The 22756-nt window shown below is 41.7% G+C and overlaps 1 protein-coding gene across 2 annotated transcripts in view; it reads right to left on the reverse strand.

Moving 5' to 3' along the window:
* Positions 1–214: 214 nt before the first annotated feature.
* The window catches only part of LOC124132135 (neurobeachin-like protein 1), an 89002-nt gene continuing 66460 nt past the window's right edge, over positions 215–22756 (reverse strand). For both annotated transcript variants that reach the window (XM_048382117.1, XM_048382118.1), the window contains 15 exons: positions 22582–22706; positions 21043–21183; positions 13869–13999; positions 13140–13249; positions 12416–12533; positions 11712–11809; positions 10870–10983; positions 9945–10034; positions 9003–9112; positions 8439–8611; positions 6145–6239; positions 5344–5460; positions 4723–4881; positions 3873–4021; positions 215–3089 (listed from right to left, as the gene is read on the reverse strand). In XM_048382117.1, coding sequence (XP_048238074.1) covers positions 2948–3089; positions 3873–4021; positions 4723–4881; positions 5344–5460; positions 6145–6239; positions 8439–8611; positions 9003–9112; positions 9945–10034; positions 10870–10983; positions 11712–11809; positions 12416–12533; positions 13140–13249; positions 13869–13999; positions 21043–21183; positions 22582–22706 — 1872 coding nt within the window. In that variant the 3' untranslated portion in view covers positions 215–2947. The remainder of the gene's footprint in view (positions 3090–3872; positions 4022–4722; positions 4882–5343; positions 5461–6144; positions 6240–8438; positions 8612–9002; positions 9113–9944; positions 10035–10869; positions 10984–11711; positions 11810–12415; positions 12534–13139; positions 13250–13868; positions 14000–21042; positions 21184–22581; positions 22707–22756) is intronic.

Consider the following 22756-nt stretch of genomic DNA (forward strand, 5'->3'; position numbering starts at 1 on the left):
TGTGACCTTGAAAATGGGATCAAGGTCACCAAAACCGACTGGTGTCTGCGGAGTCTGTATATACACCATAGTTCCAAATATGAAGACAATCCAGTGTTTAGTTCTTGAGATATCGCGGCAACAAACAGGTGGGACGTATGGACGGACGTACGTACGGACGGTCGTGAATACTATATCCCCCGCTTCGCGCTTTCGAGCGGCGGGGGATAATAACAAAATTTAAAATATCGCAAAAATCGGAATATGTTTTGATGCCCTTTACTACCTAAACAGTTATTAAATTCCATTACATTCCGAACAAAACGATCATGTCACATCCATAAAAAAACTGTTTTAATAAGGCTGCTGTGATACATTGAAACCTGGTTTCTGAGGAGACAATTTCTACAGAGCAAGAAATTGCATTTTGAGTGAATTTAGTTGCATGGCAAAAATGCAAAGGTCAAATTTTAAAATATCATGAAAAATGTAACATATGGGATGAACCCCACTATTTACTACATATATACTAAATTGATTACATTTTGAACAAAGAAAGCTGAACAATGGCCATAGAACGTTTACATTTTTTTTGTATGATTGAAGTTCAAAGGTCAAATTTTAATAGCAAAAAAAGGAACACATGTTGAGCTCCCCTACAAGCAACATACCCGGTACACACCAAATTTCATTTCATTTGAAGTGAAAATGGCAGAGTAATAGTCATAAATATATTTGTCAATTTGCCCACAGTGGCAGCCATATTGGTACTTGGATTTGAACCTCTTCGACAAATTCCGGTGTCAACATTGTTGGGAACAAGCATGTGAAGTTTCAGCTTCATTGGTCCAGTGGTTCTGTTGGCTAGATCACGACAACCAGGCCATGACATAAGCTCACCTGACTTTCAGTCAGGAGAGTTCAAAACATAAGGGCAGTCCCATTTCTGAGAATATGCAAAAAAACGTATTACAAAAAAGTATCATTGCAATTGCAACTCTGATCTTGCACTATGAAGTACAACGGCAAGTGAAACAATGGAGGGTACAGAATACATCCTTCTAGAAGTCATATAACCATATAGACATATTTTACAGAAGCTACATACATCAATATCAACAACATCCTGCAGCAATAACCAGCTGAACTTTGCCATATGTGCATTATTTGAAAAGCAATAACACAGATCATGGGAAGAACAGTAGCCTGCCATAGTAACAGGTAATACCATGTCGCTGAAATATGGACTCAGACGAACCGTTCATGGACATAGACATATCAGTGGAGAAGTGACAGATGAACCGTTCATTGAGGCGTGCTGAGCAGATACATACAGGAAACCACATGGCACACTATCACGGCTGCCAAAATTGCTTCTTGATGATTTACACTTCCAAATATTATAGAAAGAAATATTTTGAAAAACTTAAGATTTCAACATGATAAATTCTTGTTGTCTTGCGATTATTGCTTTCATGCTCCAAGTTCAAAAAAGGAAATATGGTTGGCAGACTGCCCGACTACATATGGGTCCCCACGTATGAAAGTGAATGATCTGATACCTTGTATTAGCTTTGTCCAGTCTACGGTACAGGAGTAGAAACCCATCTGGGACAATTTTATATGTTCAGATAAATTCATTTTCATTTGATTAATTTTGTTTAAATATCAAACCCTTAAAGAATCATTGTGATGTTGTATCCAGGAACACTGAAGACTAAACAAAAACACAACTGAGTGTTGCTGTAGTTTCTTGTAATAACCTTTGACATGCTGATGAGTGTAAAAAGGACACTTGGATGGAAACACATTGATAGGTTGCTTAAACAGATAAAACATTCAACCACTCATTTGTACAGCATCACTGCCCATCATTGGCACCGATTCAAAAAAATAATCATAAAAAATTGGCATGGCGCAAAGTAGATAAATGACACTGACCTCAACCATTAGTGGAGATAATGTTGAAATATACATATCACAAAAGTGATGGTTTTGGTGCAGTCACTGACAGTATCACGTTGTAGTAATTATTGACAACATTCATCACAGAATTGTTCTGTAACCTGCACTACACTAACATTTTTCTTGTCACAAAACATTGCTATTGCAGTTGACATTAACAATATTTATCACAAAACCAGTTGATGTTCAGGTCAACATTGACTTCTTACTCATCACAAAACATGCTGCTACCAACCGTTGTACAGTGTTATTGCAGTTTTTCCATTGGTCTTAAACAAAAAAACAATCAACTAGGTTTGTTATAATCTTCCAAAATAAAATATTTATGAAATGCATAACAGAACCAGACTGACACAGTGAACATCACAAAACCTAGGTTCTGGCAAAGTATGGTTATAATCAGACATCACAAAACCTTGCTGCTGTCAAAGGAATTGTTAATATCTGACAGGACAAAAAAACCTTGTTGCTGTCAAACCTATTGCTAATATCTGACATAACAAAATATGGTTGCTGTCAAAGCTATATTTCACATTGGACATCACAGAACCTAGCTGCTGTCAAAGCTATAACTTATACCCGACATAAAGCCTGGTTGCTAATAAAGCCAATGCTAACATCAGATATCAGAAGACCTTTACAATATATGGTTGCTGTAAAAACTATTGTTCACATTGGACATTACAAAACCTGGTTGCTGTCAAAGCTATTGTTAACATTTTACACCACAAGACCAGTTCGACACTGGATTCTACCACTGGACATCTTCCACTGACACAGATGTTTATTACTGGTTCATAAGTGCCTAGCCATTTATGCTGATGCCACTTTGACAAATAAATATTCATTAATGAATTGTCTGTTCTTGATTACAGCCTTGTCATCTGCTCCCCTGTTCTGGTGTCATGAAGACGTCATGGCTGACATGTCACATGAGATGCCCTCTACAACCAATTCACGTTGGTTGGTTGTTGAAACTTGGCCACTGAAGTTCAGAGCATTGTTATCGTATTTCCGGCTTGCCTTTGGTGCCGACGATGATGAGTTTACCATCACGAAGTCCAGCAAGGATGTGACTGTTGCCGTTGGTTACAGTCAGACAGTGGATGGGGACAAGCAGCTGAAGGGTGGTCAGGTTCCTCAGGCTGCAGCAGAAGGAGGTTGTTAGTAGACTGAGTGAGTGACTGTGAGGGAACGAACTGCGATTAATACTGCTTTGAAAGATCCAAAGGTGTGTTTGTTATTGTTGGCTTGGCTTAATGTCACCTCGGTACCAGATCTTGTTACTGATGGGAGGCAAGCACACTTAGTTGTCTTAAACATCTAAGCCATGGAATCATATGATTGTAGACTGTGAATCCTTCAGGGACTGACAAATCACTTTTTTTATCGATAAAATGAATCCATCAAAGATGTTAATGCTCTTAGATGGCTGCAGAGAATAATCACTGCAAAGTTAATGTCTTGAAAAAAGTAAGAAGTACAGTGATTCTAAACTGTTAAGGATAGAGTTTGAAACAGGTGAGGTGAGGTGAAATGAGGTTTAACCTCGTGTTCAAGACTATTACACTTATGTAGCAACGTGCATTTACATGTGTATGGCTGCTTGTACCAGTCTGAACTAATGACGATTTTATAGTCCCACTGAGACACCATGCCGTAGTTAGCATGAATACCCAACTCTAACACAGTATACTGACTCCCGAGCTGTCCAGTCCTTGTTTTTGCCCCGTAATGCTGGCAGGCAGAATGTAACAACAAGTAACATCTTTTGGTATGACGTGGCCCGAGATAGAAACCCCCGATCTTCCGTTCTTTGGGCAGCTGCTCTACCACTAGACCACTGAGATGGTCAGTTTGCAACAGACAATGTTTTAGCCATGGTAATTTTCTATGAAAATGAAGTGAAAATTCCATGTACCACTTACCCGAAAAGCTGCTTGAACATAAGGTGTCCCTGACAGTCCCCAGCCACCAGGTACTGTCCTGCCACAGCCATATGTCCCAGTGGGTAGCGCATATCCTCCGTGAAAAGGTGCTTGCCGTTCACAGAGTACAGGTTCAAGGTGAAGCGTTCCTGAAACAAAGTGGTGACGGTGAAAGGAAAAACTCTCGTCATCAACGTAACTTTCAAGACAAGTCATAATGAACCACCCGGAAAACTGACTGAGGTCTTTTACCTATGGTATTTGAATCCAGGGATCTCCTAAATCCTTAACTTTGGGGTGGGGGGTGTTGTCGGGGTGGGGGCGTGTCCTAGGGTCCTTGAGATCTTTACTTATGGTATTTGAATCCTTGGGTCTCCTAAATCCTTAACTTTAACATTAGGGTTATGACAAGGACCCCTGGACTTTCATGCTTTATTTTGAACACTGTGCACTACTGGTAGTACACTGGGACACACCTCAACAAGCATCACTGTCCTACTGGCTTTACAACAGAATAGCCTGGCATTATTCACACACATTGTCATATACCCCTGGAGTTTCCTAAAGCACCTCTGTACTATTTGCATTATAAAAAGATAACATGACCTGCCTTACAAGCACCTGAATACTGTTGGTACTACTATAAAAAACAACTGGATTAACATACGCCAACTGCCAGGACTAGCTAATTCCACGCTTAACCAGGTGTTAACACTGTCAGTATCGGTGCTGTGGATGTACAGGTATTATAACTTTCTGAAGCCTCAGGGCAAATCTGTACAATTAAAACAAAGTTAGAAACAAAATATAGATTGAAACGCGAGCTCTACAGCCCTGGTGTTAAACTTACCTCACATGTGGCGGTGTACTCCTGGCAGTATAACAGAATCTGGCCGATCTCGGACACCAGCATCATGGGAATAGAAAGCCTTGACCCAGGGTCAGATGGAGGGCGGAGTGTCCGCATGTAATGGCCTTTCCTTACTGTGTGTATAATCACTGACCCATCCTGCATATACAGCAACACTCATCACATCAAAACCAATCACGTCAGGAATGATAAATGAGCTGGGAATTCACTTTGTCCAACAATGGGACCACAAAGATTTGCTTTTGCGACATAGCTTTAGGCTCTTTGACAATCTGAAGAGCAATTCCTTGCCTGAAAACTAAATGTTGATGAGCCGACCAAGTTTCAGTAGATGGCAACTTTAAGTGGGTTTAGTGAAGTTGTTTATAACTGCACTCAGCAATATTCCTTTTATATTACAACACTGTTTAAATAATCCAATCTATGCCATGAGAGCCAAGTCAGCAAATCTGACTACCAGATACTGGGAACCTATTCTTCCCCTCAATCCTAATGCTGGGCTAGAACTTTAGAACCTCACACAGTACATAGTCTAAACTGTAAAATATCAGTCTGGTGAAAATAAATGACACAAATACGGGGGAAAATTGTTCCCCTTACCTTTGAGGCTGAGAGAGCCAGATCTAGTTCCACAGAGATGTGGACTGAGGTCACCTCCGCATCATGGCCATACAGAGTCTGGACAGGCTTGTTGTACACGTTACTGCTGACTCCACCCTGCAGCCATTGAGGTGTCATCAGTACCTTCATATTTACTGCCTTATCAATCATTATGTGATTGAGTGCAACATCAGATTTACAGGAAGCAGTGATAAAATCAACAACATCAACAACAACAACAACAACACCTACATGTGGGATTGAGTGTGACAAGCAGGTGTTTGTGCTGCATATAGCCATGTCCCAGCCATACCATGGTAGGGGACAATTACATGTTACAAATTTGTCTTACATTCTACATACCATACTAGCAAACTGTAACATTTGACACAATCATGGCACATGTTAGGTGTTGAGTTAGATACTTTGAGTCAATCTTAACTGATTACAAAAACCTTTGATATTTAATAAATTAATCTGAAATTTCATGAAATTTGAAGCATCTATTTTAATTCGACCTTGAGTCACCTTGATGTCGCCCAATAGAGGGTCTGGTTTCATCACTTTCAAATCATTAATACTCAAGTTATTTTGATGCTTTGTTTATACTGAGTGACCTTGGGAAATATTCCCCAGGGGAATACAGGAAGTATATCAGGTAGAAAATATATCAACCATGAAAGTCTCTAACATCTGTCATAAGCGTGTGGTTGTTAAAATCAATCGTGACATCAGTAGAGAATGAGCTCAAGTTTGAGCAAACACATATCTCACTCTAGACATTGTTAATTGATGACTAACCTGCTGCTGAATCTCCCAGATCATGCAGGTCGTGTCCCGGGAACCAGTGATGAGATGGTTGCCACAGTAGTCAAGAGCCAAACATGTCACAATATCTGAAATAGGCAGTACATAGCGGTTAACATAGAGGTCACAAGGGTCCACGATCATAGGTTTCTAAAGTGACCCAGTGACAACTCTGCACAACAAACTGCGCCCTTTCCCCATCAACACCAAACATCTTTGCCATAAATCCTGTATTTTGGCTTCAGTCACACTAAATTTTCTGATTTTCAACAGACGTCCTCTTCACTGTCGATTACACACAATTAGTTGTTCCCAATATAGCACTATAGCAACCCAAGCTATGACGTGCGTAATGGCAGGAAACCTCACTTCTTTCCAACACCTAACCACTTGAGGTAGAAGAATTGGGGAGGTGGGTGGGAGTACTTCTGATGTAACGGAGGAAGTATTCTTAGAATGATTAACAATGCTAACTATTGTTCGATAATTCTTGTGAATCCTCTACCTCTATAACATCTTTGCCAGAATATATCAGAGGGACCCGGCGGGATCTGCCTCTAATAACTCCCTGAATAATTGACAGTAATCCTCTTCTGAAAACCATTTAATCACTAATTCTAATCCTGACTTGAGATCATTTCCTCTAGAATTCCTCCTGAGAACTTGAAAATCAGAAAGCATCAAGAATCAGTCAAATATGTGGTACCTTCACTAGAATTTCCGTTATATTTGCTGATCTTGTTCGTAATAATGATGTCATTTCTGTTCTATATCTACTAAATGACGTTTCTCGTTAAAAAAATGGATTTATGGCACTATTTTCGGTCACTTCCGGTTCTGATGCCAATTCCGGTTTGCCACGTCCCTTTTATTCGATAATGACATCTCTTATGGTCTATTTCTACCAAAAGACTTAATTTCCTGAATAGATGGGCCTTGTAATACTATTTCTCCTGCTGACGTCACTTCTGGTTATGATCTCACTTCCGGTTCTGACATCACTTCCAGTTCTGACATCACTTCCGGTCATCTGCACTTAGTACTAGAAGCAGTTGATACTCAAGGTGCTCCTAATCCATCCTGCACCTAATAGACAAACTTCTTCTTAGGTGGCTGTTTATATGAAGAGTCCTTCTGATCCCATGAACACTTTGGGGGATAGGAAGATCCATGTGTCTTGGCAGCTAGGTTGATGGTTGATACTTGGAATCGTTCAGTTGTATCTTGTCTGACCTCAGCTATGACATGTCCCAATTTGCCGTTGAACATCTTGGGAGCAGATATTGGTTGTGACATGATCAAACCCTAGATTGATGCTGTCCCTAGAGAAGCTGTGAAGACATCCAGATCGACTTGGGTGGAGAGAAAGTCTTCCTGCATTCTGACTATGGTGTCTAGCAGGCTGTGGATGAGTCCAACTTGGTCCATCCTAATATTCATAGGAGTCTCTCCGGATATACCGTCATATGATGTCTGCAACGGTGGAATGATGTGCCTGATCCTGGAGGTTGGAGTGCAGGCATAAGGTGATATAACTCCTCAATGAGTTGTTCCACAAAGCTGTATCTCTGTGTATAATCCTGCTGGGGTGAATCACCAGACTGATTAACCTCCTCATATAGGTCCGATTCCGCCTCAGAATGATAGTGGGTAACTCCTGAGAGGTGGACGTTCGTCATAATCCATACCCTCAACGTGTTCCCCGTGCGATTCATCATCCACTAGTGTCCAGGACTCCGCTATGAGTAAGGTCCGTGCGGCTTGTGACGACTGCCTGTGTATGACGAGCCTGTACGGGAATGATGGTCCTCCATCAAACTGCTGGACTGTCCCATGATGTAATCTTCATGACAACCTCACAAACACCTCATACCAGCTTTATACTTACGTGAGTACGATCATCACTACAATTAGCAGCTATTAATATTGACTTAATATGTCTGTTTTAAGAAAACTATAGACTTCTGTTGAAAATCTGAAAATCTAGTTAGGTCCGACTGAAGCCAAAATACAGGATTTATGGCAAAGATGTAATAGAGGTAGAGGATTCGCAAGAATAATACAACCGACAGATCTCAGCAGGGTACAAACCTGCACAAAAACTTGCAGTTCTTTAGATCATAAAGCGGAACCACATACATACTGCATGGTTACTAATGCTTGTTGTAAAATGATTTCCAGGACCATTTTCACGGACACACTAAAATATATGTCAACGCAATGTTTGCATACATCTATAATCCATATCACTGCAATCAAAAATGCATAACCATGCTCTCAAATCTTACCAATGTGTCTGACAATATGGTTGATCCGCTTCGCTTTCCCAAGATGGTAGACCTGAAGACTGTTGTCCCAGTAACCCACACTGAACAACAGTTTAGCATCATGTGACACTGCAAACAACTTCGGGACTACTCGTATACCAGGTGCAAATGGGCCTCCAACTCTCTTCTTGGTTCTGTTGTAGACAGAAAGCATATCACATAGCATTCAGTGCTGTCACAGAACATCATTCTTAACATTTCTCTATTGATAATGAAGAACATTTAGAATTTTCTATTCACACACGAACGCATCAAAATATTAAATCATCATAATACAAAGAGAATGAATGAGTGAGTATGGTTTTACACTGCTTTTAGCAATATTCCATCAAGATCAAGGTGGGGAACACCACAAATAGGCTTCAAATACTATACCCATGTGGGAAAACAAACCGGGGTCTTCGGCATAATGAGCAAACACCTTAACCACAAGGCTATCCCACCAATCCCATAATACAGAAAAACATGTATCTTCATTCAAACAGAACTAAATCTTAAAAAGTGGATATTTTTTCTGTCACTCACTTGGCATTGAACATGGACGGATCTTTTTCAAATGTATAATAGTTGGAGATTGACTTGTCAAATGGCAGCCAGCCATGCATGCCAATTATGCCATTTTCAGTCACTGTAATCTGCAAAATTGAAGAGAACAGGAGGGAATACTTAGTATTATCATGTGATGATCAGGAATATAAACAAAACACTTACTGCCTGTCAGAGTCAGTCATTAACAGCATGTGACTATTAACCTCCCATTGTTAAATTGGTATATGTAATTGCACAGGCAGTAAGTTCCATGTAAGGAAATGCTTTGCTGTTTTACACCTCTATCTGCAGTATTCCAGACATATCACGGTGGCCTGTAATTAATAGAGTGGGCCAGATACTCCAGTGGTGGACATTATGAGCAACGTCCTATGCTGTCAGGCTATGATGACAGGCAATCAACTAAATTACGGAGCATGACCATGTGATCCAATTTTGTCGCTGCTTCAAACAAGCAAGAGAGTGCTGGGGACCTTATCTTACCTAGTTCCCACAAGGTGTACATGCCCTGCACTGAGTGTGCTCCCTGGCTTGGATCACAAAGACTGTAAGTCCATATCAAGTCTTTGAAAGGCATTTACTAGTGTTACACATAAGGAAGAAAATATATGGATGTCATCTTATTTATTATGAGGAACATAACGTTTTGGAGTTTATGCTTACTCCTTCATCAGGTGAATAAATGCTATGAGGCAGAGAACATATATATATTTACATGTACTAACAACAAAAGTAATAACATAACAAAAGGAGGAAACTTAAATGGGAAGCCAATAGATAATTGGCACTGAATTGCAATAGACAATGGAAGCCAACACTTCACAGTAATTATAGTACTCATAGTTTGATAGTTGTGTTCCTCATAATAAAGAAGTTGACATCCATATATTCTCTTCCTTATAAGTGTATAAGTCTCACCATGTTGTCTGGCATGCCATGCTGAATGATGGATCGGAACTGACTGCGAGGGATGTTCACGTAGACCATCGGGTCCTGGTCATTGGACACCTGCAACAGATAACCATCATGCATCATACATGTGGAAGCTACACAGCCAACCTCACTAGGGTCAGATTGTTTGGTCCGATACAATACTTCTCTGTAGGAACGTCTGAATCCTCCTATGGGGGTCGAATCATTGACATTGACAGTGCAATCTAAGTTGAGCCAATCAGATGACAGCTCTCTAACACGATTTGGCTTAATTTCTTTACCATCTAGATTTTGAAATTATGGGTAGGATTTTATCAAAAGAAAACACACAGAGAAGACAAACAAATCCTCAATTGTACAAACTTTTTGGTGTAGATGCCAAGGGACAACAAGGTGTATAAAATATCCTCATTAATATAATAGTGTGGTCTTTATGATATTCCATTAAGAACTTTTATTTTTGAGATACAAAACATGACACTCAGAAACAACAAGGAGAATAAAATATCCACAACAACATAATAGTTTGGCTTTTATTATAGTCCATTCATAACTTCCCAATCCTGTTCATGTTTGAGACACTGAAAACAGATATGGTCCTCTGAATGTTTTGCCTGCTCTTTCCCAGAACTTGATGACTGGCGGACTAAAAGATCTGATTTTAATGATTGTTACATAGCCAACTCACATTCCTTCAATATGCATGCATTTTCTCCATCAGTGATAGATTTGATTCATGTTTTAGTTAACAGTTACAAATCTTTTCATCAACATAAATCAATGAATCCATACACTGTTGACACATTACAATTTCCTCTTTCAGTTGTGCAGGCAACTTGGCTACTGCAGCAGTCTCTGTCCCTACTGCCCATTACACTGTACTCAAGATATTCCTAAGCTGCATACTCACCTCTACAAAGAAAGGTTTCAATTGGGAAAGAAAGTTGAAAATGCTGAGTGGTCTCCCAGTTTTAGTTGCCCTGGTAACAGCATCATCAAGAGCCAATCTTCTTGGATGTGGTTCCTGGAAACAAATCTACCAAGGTACAGACCTGGCTGCCATACTAATAATCATGGTAATCTGGCAAACTTTTGTAATTGATCATTATTGATCTTCTGGTGGCAAGGGAGTTAACTATCTATAAAAGTCAAGTTTTGAACCTGGAATTTCTGGGCTCGATCGATGCACCACCAGTGGTTATTAAGAGTTATGTCCTTTCTATGTCCTTTCTATTGACCAATTAGATTCCACCTCTCATATCACTTGCATTTGCTTCAAACAAAATGGCGGCAACCAGTCTAGACAATTTGATCAATAATCAAGATCTATAATGTAATAAAACGGATCTTACTTTGCGAAGTGCATCAAATCACGTGAGCACCTTGATTAAAAACATGAAAAGATTAGGAAAATATCTGTTGACGCTAAGTTGAGGGTACACATGTTTTGCAAATCCTGCAATCGACCGAAATCTGCATGGCAGTTTACATACCAGATATTGATTTTATTTGCAAAGACTCGTTTGTCCAGCCAAAATATAACACCATAATTCCAAGCTAGTTCGGCAAGGGTGAAAACTTTTGTAGTCAGTTAACTCTCTTGCTTCAGGAAGATGATTTCTTTGTTGTTTTCAAACAAAGCAATTAAGTTACACATTAAATGCATCATAATGTAGGAAAGTTCACAGCCTATGTACAGAGCTATAGCGTCTGACCTCAAGCTATGAAGTTAGGTGTTCAATAATGTCTGACCTTGAGCAACTGTGTTGGTGTCTGGCCGAAGTTGTTGATCATCCCTTCCAGGGCTTTCCGCTCCTTCTCATTCTCTATGGCATCCAGGTCCACGGCTCCTGCAGCACAGACAACTTACACTGCACAGTGCAGCAGGATGCACCACCTCGGGATGGAATATATATGTTGTTTCTCTGATACACTCTCTCCTTTTTCTTATTTGGTCCAAGTAGTCTTACTTGTCAAAAGTAGAGATGAAAAATTTAACTCTTGTCGCTGAAGCTAGTACGCTCTACCCTCTCAAGGGAATGGCTATATTTGTTTTACAGTATGGTACAACACCTGAAGAGTGGGCTTGACAGATGTGCTCATGAGGCACTAAAGTAATATCTTCTACACTGACAAGCAGCAACATTAACTTATTTGTAACTTCATAGGGGAACTTGTGAGGAACTTTAGACCAAGTCCAAAGCTTAATTTACCATGAAATGTTTTTCCCTTGGGAAACTAAAATTGCCTGGGAATATTTAACCTGCTACACCCATAATACCAACAGGAAAATGCACCTAAAGGTGTCAAATGGAAAAATCCAAAAAATTTCAGATTATCTGTTACATCTTGTATTTTAGTTCCTAAATTTAACTCTCATGATGGCACCATGATTCCTTTGGAAAGTGCCTACATCCAATTGTTTGGCCTGACCAAGCTGTAAACCTGAAACTGACCTTCGTAGGTGCAGTAGTAGAAGACATTGAGAGCATCCACAGCAGCTGGGCCTTTCTGCTTGTAGCCGAATATCAAGTCAATCCAGTGATGGAGGTTTCTAGACACAAACTCAGACTCCTGGAAATATGAAACCATTAGATGACTTCATTAGAGAAAGTAAAATTTGTATCCTCATGATATTAGTATTCACAACATATATATATACAAAAGGATAACAAATTATTGATATGAATTTGGATATTCATGATGTTAGTATACTTATCCTGACACAAGTCTAAGGCCCACTAGTCTGGCCCCCTACTGGGTATCAAGCTATCCCTGTGATGATGAGAAGGAAAGTGAGGGATCATGAACAGATAACTGACTGGTAACCAAGGGCAACGGCTGCCCTGGATGTAGAAGAGGCACGTTTTGGGTTCTGTGTGATATGACTGAATCCAAGAAGGAGATTGCACGATGTTATGTCAGGATAAGACAGCGTCTTTACCATCAGTATCTCCATTATACTAACATCATAGGGGACTCCACATATATAGAACAGGTATTGGGTGTTACACTGCACAGGATTAGACATGGCTGCTTGTCTGCTATTGCACAATACAAGGGAAAATTTGGATGACGTTTTCTCACAACTACTGGCCTTATGTTTTTGAGGAATAAATCTGCAAACCAAGTAATGAAATAAAAGGCCCTTCACTAATCACACAGTTGGGCTGAACATACCAGAGCCTCCCTGTGTAGGTTGATGAACTCCTCGGGTGTGGACGCCCAGGGCGGCAGAATTACATCCCCAACTCTCTCCTTTGTCAGCTGCAGACGACCCAGGTCAAACTCTGGGAGACAAAGGAAACAGTTGAAGGACATTCTCGTGTTAGCACTCTAGCCCTGACAGAACAGAACTAGATATCTGTTATGATTCAGATTTCATTGATCCAGCTATCAAGGTTTTGATCGATCACAATTCACTTTATCAATTCAAATAAATGACAATAATCACAGTGAGTGAGTGAGTGAGTGAGTGAGTGAGTGAGGTGAGGTGAAATGGGGTTTAACATCGCATCCAAGATTATTGCACTTATATAGCGACGTGCATGTACGTGTGTGTGTTTGTGTGGCTGCTTGTACTAGTCCGGACTGATGCCGATTTATAGTGCTAGCTCACTGAGATACCATGCCACAGTTTAACATGAATACCCCACTCAGACACAGTATACTGACTCCGAGCCGACCAGTCCTTGTTTTAGCCCCTTAATGCCGAGTGCCAGACAGGGTAACAACAAGTACCATCTTTTAATGTCTTTTGGTATGACGTGGCCGGATATCGAACCCTTGACCTTCCGCTCTCCGGGCGGACGCTCTACCAGTAGACCACGGAGGCGGTTGTGAGTGAGTGAGTGAGTGAGTGAGTGAGTGAGTGAGTATTGTTCTTTACAATGCTACAAATCAGCTCACCATCTGAGTTCATAAGGAACTCTGGAAGGTAGAAGAACTCAGGAATGAGTTCTTTCACATCATTGGGGTTTTCATAGAGTGACTGCCAGCTGCCTGGGATAGAGTGAAACTGACGATCTGCCACATCAAATCTGAAACAGAGAAACATCCCTTGAAAAACAAGGTTCTTGTCATAATTGATGTTCCAAAAATTGCTCTGGTAACACACTGAAATACCATCTACCGTATAAGACTGTAGGAATGCCGGATATTGAGGACCAGATAAAAGATTCAGTAGAAAGAGGCTGGCTTATGTTAAAGGTTACACTTTCATGAAACTATTTTGCTTTTAGTCAAAAGCTTCTTTGTATCGCTTCAGGTGAACAGACAAGAGATAGAATGTTTAACTTGCTATTAAACATCAGTGGTCAAGTAATTTATCATTTCAATTGTATTTCTTGTTACACTAGGCATTGTCTTATATACAGGAAGATTATGACTATGGCAGTTATGATGAATGTATCCATTCTTGGTCAACTAAGGTTTGTTCAAGGCGTCAATAGTGGTAATATGATCGTGGCTCCTGTGAACAATGCGAGTTGGTGCTGTGGTGGTATGTGGTAAAGCAGACCCTATGGAACAGGGTAAATGGAAGTTGTCAGTATTGGAGGGACACACGATTTCCCCTGAAATTAATGTAAACTTATTTAATAAAATTTTGAAGATAGTTAACAAAAGAGATTAAAAAAGTCCAGATATACAATGAACACTTCTTATTACCAGATAGTTTAACAACATGATTTACTTGTGTAATTCAGTACAGCAATTCAGGATTTGTTGATAATCTATTTCCGATGACGGATCATGATGAGATGTTGGTTGGTTGGTTGGTTGTCTGACTTATGGACCGGACAAAGCATTTTGATACAGATTTCAAGGTCCAATTCAATACCTTGGCTTAGCTATGAGATCGGCCTATCTACAGTTATGTATGGTAAGGAGATTTAGCATTCACCTTATGTTGTATTGTTTTTAATGCCACACACAGCAAATAATCATGCTCTATTGCAGCAGCCTGGAATTATCAAGTCTTGACCAGACAATCCAGTGATTGCTATCAGGAGCAATGACCCACGCTATCAGGCACCAATGGCTTGCAATCCATCAAGACCCCGAGCCTGCCCACCTGATCCATTACTTTACGAACTTACAATCACCATCTGTTGCTTGGGACCTATTCTAAACCGAAATCCCCACAGACTTACATTCAAAGAATTCACTTGAGAATATGTGAAAAATCTTAAATTTCACCTCGACATTCACAGCACATTCTTCCTTCAAGGGAATAGAGGGCACTGCTGTGACACTAACAGGCTAAACCCAGTTTAATTAGCCTTCTTACTGAAACCTGTATCAGGGCTCGATTTAAGTAACAAGACTCACTTGCACCAAACAAAACCAGGTGGCTCCCTCGTCCCTTAAATTTGAAAGTTGAAACACAGGCTGATTAATGAAACAATGCAGTAAAACGTAATAGGAACGTGCACATTATCTTGAAGTACCCACAGTTTGATGATGTCAAGACTTAGAGAGCATGACAAATTACACGAAACACGGGTATCAATGATGCATTACGTAAATGGTGCCAGCCCAGGAGCGCCAAATTTGAGATTTAGGAGGAAAACTCCTCCTGCAGTGCTGGGACCAGTTAGGGCTCAGACACGGTTCACTGGCACGGGATTTGGAGCTTCCAGGACCACGCAAATAAAACAAGAAAAAAGGAGTACCGATAACCAATTTCATTACCATACTTATGCATGTTAAGTTAAAATGTTTAAAATGTTTAAAATGTCAAAATGTACATATTCATATGAATGTTCAGTCCAGGAGATAACCTTCTGAGAAGTTAATGATAAATTAACGAATGATAAGTTGAAATGGTTTAAACATATCCTTATTTCGACTGAAACTTGGGATCAGTAAACATGACAACTCATATTTCAATACCTCTCCCTATATAGAAATCAACAGGAGAAAATCAATGCATATACATAATAATTACACAAAACATACCTTGGTGGTCAGTTATCAAGCAAAATCAACCGTTTTGTTTGCAATTGTAAGTGCTTAATAAATTTTTGGGAAAATTTGAATATGAGCCAATTGATTTAATTCATTCAGATAGATTATTCCTTAATTTTTTTCACCTAATTAGGTCAAAAGGATTTTGCATGATGTTCAGTCTTACATCTCATTGTTTTTTTGCAGAGATAAGGTGGTGCTAAAGAAGTTACCATTTTGGTATCTATACATCAAATAACTTTTAAACCCACCCGTTAAGATCCGGCGTAGAATAGGTCTTCAGCAACCCATGCTTGCCATAAAAGGCGACTATGCTTGTCCTACAAGGCGACTAATGGGATCGGGTGGTCAGGTTCACTGACTTGGTTGATGCATGTCATTGATTCCAATCGCGTGGATCGATGCTCATGTCAATCACCGGATTGTCGGGTCCAGACTCGATCATTTACAGACCGCTGTCATATAGCTGGAATATTGCTGAGTGCAGCGTTAAACAACAAACAAACTTATAAACCATTATAATAATGTTTCTTTGATACCATAAGTTTCTAGTTTACTAAAAACTAATTAAGTTAAAATATTTAAAGTGTTAAAATGTACATATTCATAACAATGTCCAGTCTTGTTTTGATCTTCTTAAGTGCTTTAACTGTAAACACATCCACATTGTGAGTGGACTGCCTGTCACTTGATAATCTTGGGATGTTTAAATTAATTGTATTTTGGTTTTATGTATTTTATGCATTTGTACTCTTTCTGAATAACTCTCTTGTGTCACAAAGTGTATTTCTACTAATGTTTTTCGGAATGCCTCGTTTATATCATAAAACTTTTACAAACCTGTAGAGGTTATGAATTCTCTGATGAAATCCTCCTTGGGGCACTTATTGCATTTTCCTTGCTCAAGAAAATCTATATGACATAGTTGTAACCATTTTCCTTAATAAAAAATGTTACCACACAAAAAACTTCGTTTTTGTATGATATACGACCACCCTTACGGGGCCTCACCCCCAACGGCGCCTCACGCCAGGGGGAGCAACTCTCACCCAAATCACTTTCCATATGTCAAATGCTGACGGAATGTGGGGAGGTGGGTGGCCGTGCCCCAAGGAGGATTTCATCAGAGAATTCATAACCTCTACAGGTTTGTAAAATTCTCTTTCTGATTAAATCCTCCTTGGGGCACTTATTGCATCAAGACAGACTCCCAAAGATAATCTAGGAAGTGGCATCCGTCAGCAACAGGCGTAAATAAATACATCGTATTTGATTATTCAACAGAATAAAATATTGAGTTCAATAAATGGAACCAACCTTATCGTGAGGCACCACCGTCGAAAGGCGGGGGCTAGAGACAGGGCGTGGTCGACCATATATTATGATAAAGCCTGTTTTTGCGGCTTGTCATAAGTTGAGAACTCGAAACACCTCCCACCCCCCCACACTTTTTTGAACAAGTGATATAAGGGCGTAGATCACGAGAGACCATAACCAGCGCTGAGCTAGGCCAGAGGGTCCCCGAGGATCGAAGGAGTGCGTGCGCAAAATACGAGTATTATCGAGTAGTAAGAACTGATATTTATCGACCGCAGAAGATAAAATCCGGACCATTACTGAGCAGTATAACCGGAAGACTGTCTAAAATCTCGAATGCTCAATCAGCTAGAGATTAGAACTTTGCCCAGTTCGGAGAACTGACTGAACAAACCGAGTACGCTCGCTTGAGTGTTTGTCGAGTTGGTAAGGTTTGATGAATCGTGCTCGGCTGGCTCCAAATAGCCGCGGAGCAGATCTGCTCAATGGGCAGAGCCGCGGCGTACGCTTTTGACGCAGCCACTGCTCTAACCTAATGAGCCTTCAACCTGGTAGGGGGGTCCCTGCCTGTAAGCGTATACGCTGTACAAATGTTTGAAACTATCCACCTCGAGATAGATTGTTTACTCGCAGGTGAGCCAACCTTCCTACCGCAGTAACAGCAAAATAGTTGGTTATCCTTACGGACACCCATATTTCTGCTGATATAGGCCTTGAGAGTCGTGCGGACATCCAAGACATGAGCATGTCTTGCAGTGGTCCCCGACGAGGAAGGCTGTGAAAGAGCGGGTAGCTCAATAGGAGCCGTTCACGTGGAATCGTGTGCGACCCTAGGACGGTAATAGTCCGGTAGACGAAAACTGACTGTCCCGGTGATATTTATCGACCCCATGGAAGACAGTTATTTTGGGATCGGCTGACATAACACGAATGTCGCCTACCCGTCTGCCGGACGTTACCACCACAAGGAACGCCGTCTCCCAGCTCAACAGCTGAAGAGAGAGAGACGACAGATCCCGAAAGGAAGGACCGGACAGCCAATCTAGAATGATTGACAAGTCCCAAGGGGGACTGATCCGCCGGACTGGCGGTCGGATCCTGTCCACACCTGCTAAAAAGCGCTGCACTAATGGGTGTGCACCCAGAAGTGCCCCGTCGACAGGGACGTGAAAAGCTGCGATAGCTGTAGAGTACCCTCGGACTGTTGATGCGGCCAGGCCGTCATCTAGTCGCGACTGGAGAAACTCAAGCACGGATACGAGATCTGCAGAAAAAAGATCTGCAATCCCTCTATCGACACACCTGGGCGCATAGCAGGCCTATCTATCGTACTGAACGTTTGTCGAATCCCTCCGCGAAGCCAGTATTGTGTCTGCAACTCGTGCAGGAATACCGCTCTTCTGGAGGCGATTCCTGACAGTGGCCAAGCCACCCATTGAATCCTGAGATTCGGGTGGAGGGCCCCGTTCTGGGATAGGAGGTCCGGTCGTAAAGGTAATATAACAGGAGGCTGAGCCAGAAACCTGAGTATTACTGGAAACCCACTCTGCGCCGACTAAAGAGGTGCCAGGAGCACAATTAGTCGCGCAGGCTGAGTGCCTAGCTGAGACAGGACCTTGGAAATCAGAGGTACTGGGGAGAATGCCCACAGAACTGTCCGTCCAATCTAGCTGAAAGGCGTCCGGTGTCACCGACCTCGGGTCGTGGACTCGGGAGCAGAACGTTGGTGTCTGGTTATTTAACCCAGACGCAAACAGATCCACCTGTAACGACCTGTATAACAGGGAGAAAATCCCGAATATCCCCGGGTCGAGCCTCCACTCGTGAGGAGCGAGGATCCGGCAAGACAGAGCGTCCGCACGGACGTTGTCCACCCCCGGGAGATAAACAGGTAGCACCCTGATATCGTGAGAGTCGCACTATAGTAGGAACTGCCACGTCTTTCGTCGAAGCGACGGAGACGCCGTTCCCCCCTGCTTCCGGATGTAAGTCATCGCCGTTTGGTTGTCCATCTCTAGACGAACCACTTGGCCACGAAGCAGATCCGGGAAGCGTTGGAACACCAACCTGACCGCTCTCAGTTCTAGCACATTGATATGCAGTTTGATCTCCTGCTGGGACCATAGTCCCGAGGCAGTGTGATCATTCAGAACGCCTCCCCAGCCGAGAGTGACGCGTCTGTTTGAACTGTGAGAGACGGAACGGGAGTGATTCCCGACCTCGGTCCACCACTGGAGGTGTGTAACGAGCCACTACGGAGTCTCGAGCACAGTCTCGAGATCTTCCGAGTTCGCCCAAAGTCGACGGAGTGCTTGTTGAATGGGACTCATTCTCAAGCGCGCCCGCCAGACCAAATCCACTGTCGCCGCCATGTTGTCCAGTAACTGGAGCCATGTACGAGCAGTGTGACTTGCGCTTAAGGGACTTGATATCGTGTGACAGAGATACACGTCCTCTCACCGTGTTGAAATTAGCCACTAGGAAGACTAGATTCTGAGTGGGGCTCAGATCTGACTTCTTGAGATTGACCATCCACCCTAGAGTGATCAGAATATCTATCACTTGTTGTGTAGCTATCTGACTCAGGGATTGTAATAGAGCTCTTAGTAACCTAGTCGTGGAGGTACGGATGGCAGAACCGACCTTTTGACCTGGCCACTTGGGCGGGAATCAACATCAGCTTGGTGAACACCCTCGGGGCCGTGGAGATCCCGAATGGTAGAACCCTGAACTGATAACACCTCCCGTCGAAAGAAAACCTCAGGTATTTCTTGAACTCTGGATGTATTGGTATGTGGAGATAGGCGTATTTTAAGTCTATTGACGTTAGCCATTCTCCTGTCTCGACAGTTGAGATCACTGTTTGGTGACTAGGAAACAAGTCGAGTAGAAGCCCTCGCTTTCCTGTCCCTCGGGACCCGGTTCGATTTCTCTTATTTTTGTCTTGTGTGAAAAATCAACACGTCTGTCTCTTACAGATGACATAAGGAAAGTGATTTGGGTGAGAGTTGCTCCCCCTGGCGTGAGGCGCCGTTGGGGGTGAGGCCCCGTAAGGGTGGTCGTATATCATACAAAAACGAAGTTTTTTGTGTGGTAACATTTTTTATTAAGGAAAATGGTTACAACTATGTCATATAGATTTTCTTGAGCAAGGAAAATGCAATAAGTGCCCCAAGGAGGATTTAATCAGAAAGAGAATGTATGCATTCACTGCTTCATGGCTAATCCATTGATTTGGCTCTCGCGGTACCAACAGTAGACTCTGTGTTCGGCTCTCCCCTGACCATCTGATATTCTAATTTGGAGTTCCAAGCCCATAACCATGGTAACTAAACTTTAGAGGCATTGAGTTTGTTCAAATATGGATTCTGTGTGGACAAAATTCTGACATGCACTTGGTGCATGTAGACATACATATTAGGTTGCGTTTTTCAATAACAGGTTGCACTTGTGCATGTTTCATATAGCCGAATAGAGCTCTGTGGTGCATTCGAGCAATAAAATGAAAGAGAAAAATGTCTCATGATATAGCCCATGGCATAAAGGATTTTGATGAAATGTTCTTATAAGAATAAACTCTCGATCACACATCCCTGAGAAAGAGCCAGTAAGGTCATACTAACTGGGACTTACTCAGAATGCCGAAAAAAGAAATCCACAAACTATAATGGATGTGATATACATGTGGCCATGCTGAACAGATTGGGATATGATGTTAATAAAGTAAGGTATTTGTATGCAGTGATAAGATTTAAGATCAAAGCATAGGCTCCCATTCATTGTACACTCGACTCACTTGCCACTCTGCAGCTGTATGTGCAGCGTGGTGAACGGCTCCATCCTCAGCATGTAGTGCATCACACTAGCAGCATTGGAGTAGTGGGTGCCGTAGTGAAACTTCTCTATGGTACCTGTTGGGTCCTCAAACGTTTCATACCTGTCAACACAGTTTATATAGTCAACACACAACTTATACAGTCAACACACACATCTTACTGAGTTAACACACACACTACATGTAACAAACACAGACAGCTTACAGAGTTAACACACACAGTAAACACAGTCAACACAAACAGTACATAAAGTCAATGCGCAGAGAATATACGGTCAACACTCTCAACATTGTCAACACTCACAGCACATTGTCAACATGCAGAGCACACAGTCAACACACAGAGCACGTATGGTCAACACTCACAGCACATAGTCAACACGCAGAGCACACAGTCAACACACAGAGCACATACGGTCAACACTCACAGCACATTGTCAACACACAGAGCACACAAGTCAACACGCAGAGCACAAGTGGTCAACACTCACAGCACATAGTCAACACAGCACATTGTCAACTCGCAGAGCACATATGGTCAACACTCACAGCACATGGTCAACATGCAGAGCACAAGCAGTCAACACGCAGAGCACATATGGTCAACACTCACAGCACATTGTCAACACGCAGAGCACACAAGTCAACACGCAGAGCACATACGGTCAACACTCACAGCATACAGTCAACACGCAGAGCACAAGTGGTCCACACTCACAGCACACAAGTCAACACGCAGAGCACATACGGTCAACACTCACAGCACACAGTCAACACGCAGAGCACATACCGTCAACACTCACAGCACACAGTCATCACGCAGAGCACATACAGAAAACCCTGTTAGCAGTGCCATAAACCAGTAAATGCAATCGAGTTAACTGGCTATTACAGCCTAGACAGAGTTATCAGTGCTTTAAGTCAAGGACTTGCAATAATTCAAGTCATGTCATGAATGACAACTTTAGCAGTGTGACATCATATTTTTAGTTGTATCTCAGGATTCAAATCACAGATGTGCTACTCATGATCAAGTTGATGCTCACAAAAGGTCAACAACCACCTCTATGAATGTCTAAAAGAATCAGTGAGTTGGGTCTGAGTCTGGTTTCAACAGTATTTCAGTTACATCATGGCATTTGTAGCAGCTTAATGTGGGAGGAAAACCCAGTGATGCTGGTCATAGATGTTTAACACTTTGATGATACCCATGTTGCTGAGAAACCAAAGTCAACATACAGTTTGTTGCCCATTTCTATTATTTTATTTCAGTTTCTTTATTATTGGGATAAATTGAGGCTCTGGAGTCAATCTGGCATTCAAACCCACAGTCAGCGGATCCTGGCACACCTTAGGGATGCAACTCTACAAAGCAAAAAATTTCAGCATCAGACTCCAGAACCACAATTTATCTCAATAATAAAGAAACTGAAATAAAATCATAGAAATGGGCAACAAACTGTATGTTGTAATTAAAATTCTGCATTCAAAAAAGCTCACTTTTCTCTGACTTCATGCTCATTTTTAGGGTTTATGACCCCCATTGGCTTGCTGAGGTCGCGATACACTTTCGGGTTCTCAAGGTCAAGGGTTGGAGATGTGTAGTCACGCAGGATCCATGGGAACTGAAAGGTGTGACAAGAAAGTGTTACATCCAGCAATAAGAATTCAGTCA

The sequence above is a fragment of the Haliotis rufescens genome, unplaced genomic scaffold, assembly GCF_023055435.1.
Source record: "Haliotis rufescens isolate VD_foot unplaced genomic scaffold, xgHalRufe1.0.p SCAF_4, whole genome shotgun sequence".
In the NCBI taxonomy this organism is placed as follows: Eukaryota; Metazoa; Mollusca; class Gastropoda; order Lepetellida; family Haliotidae; genus Haliotis; species Haliotis rufescens.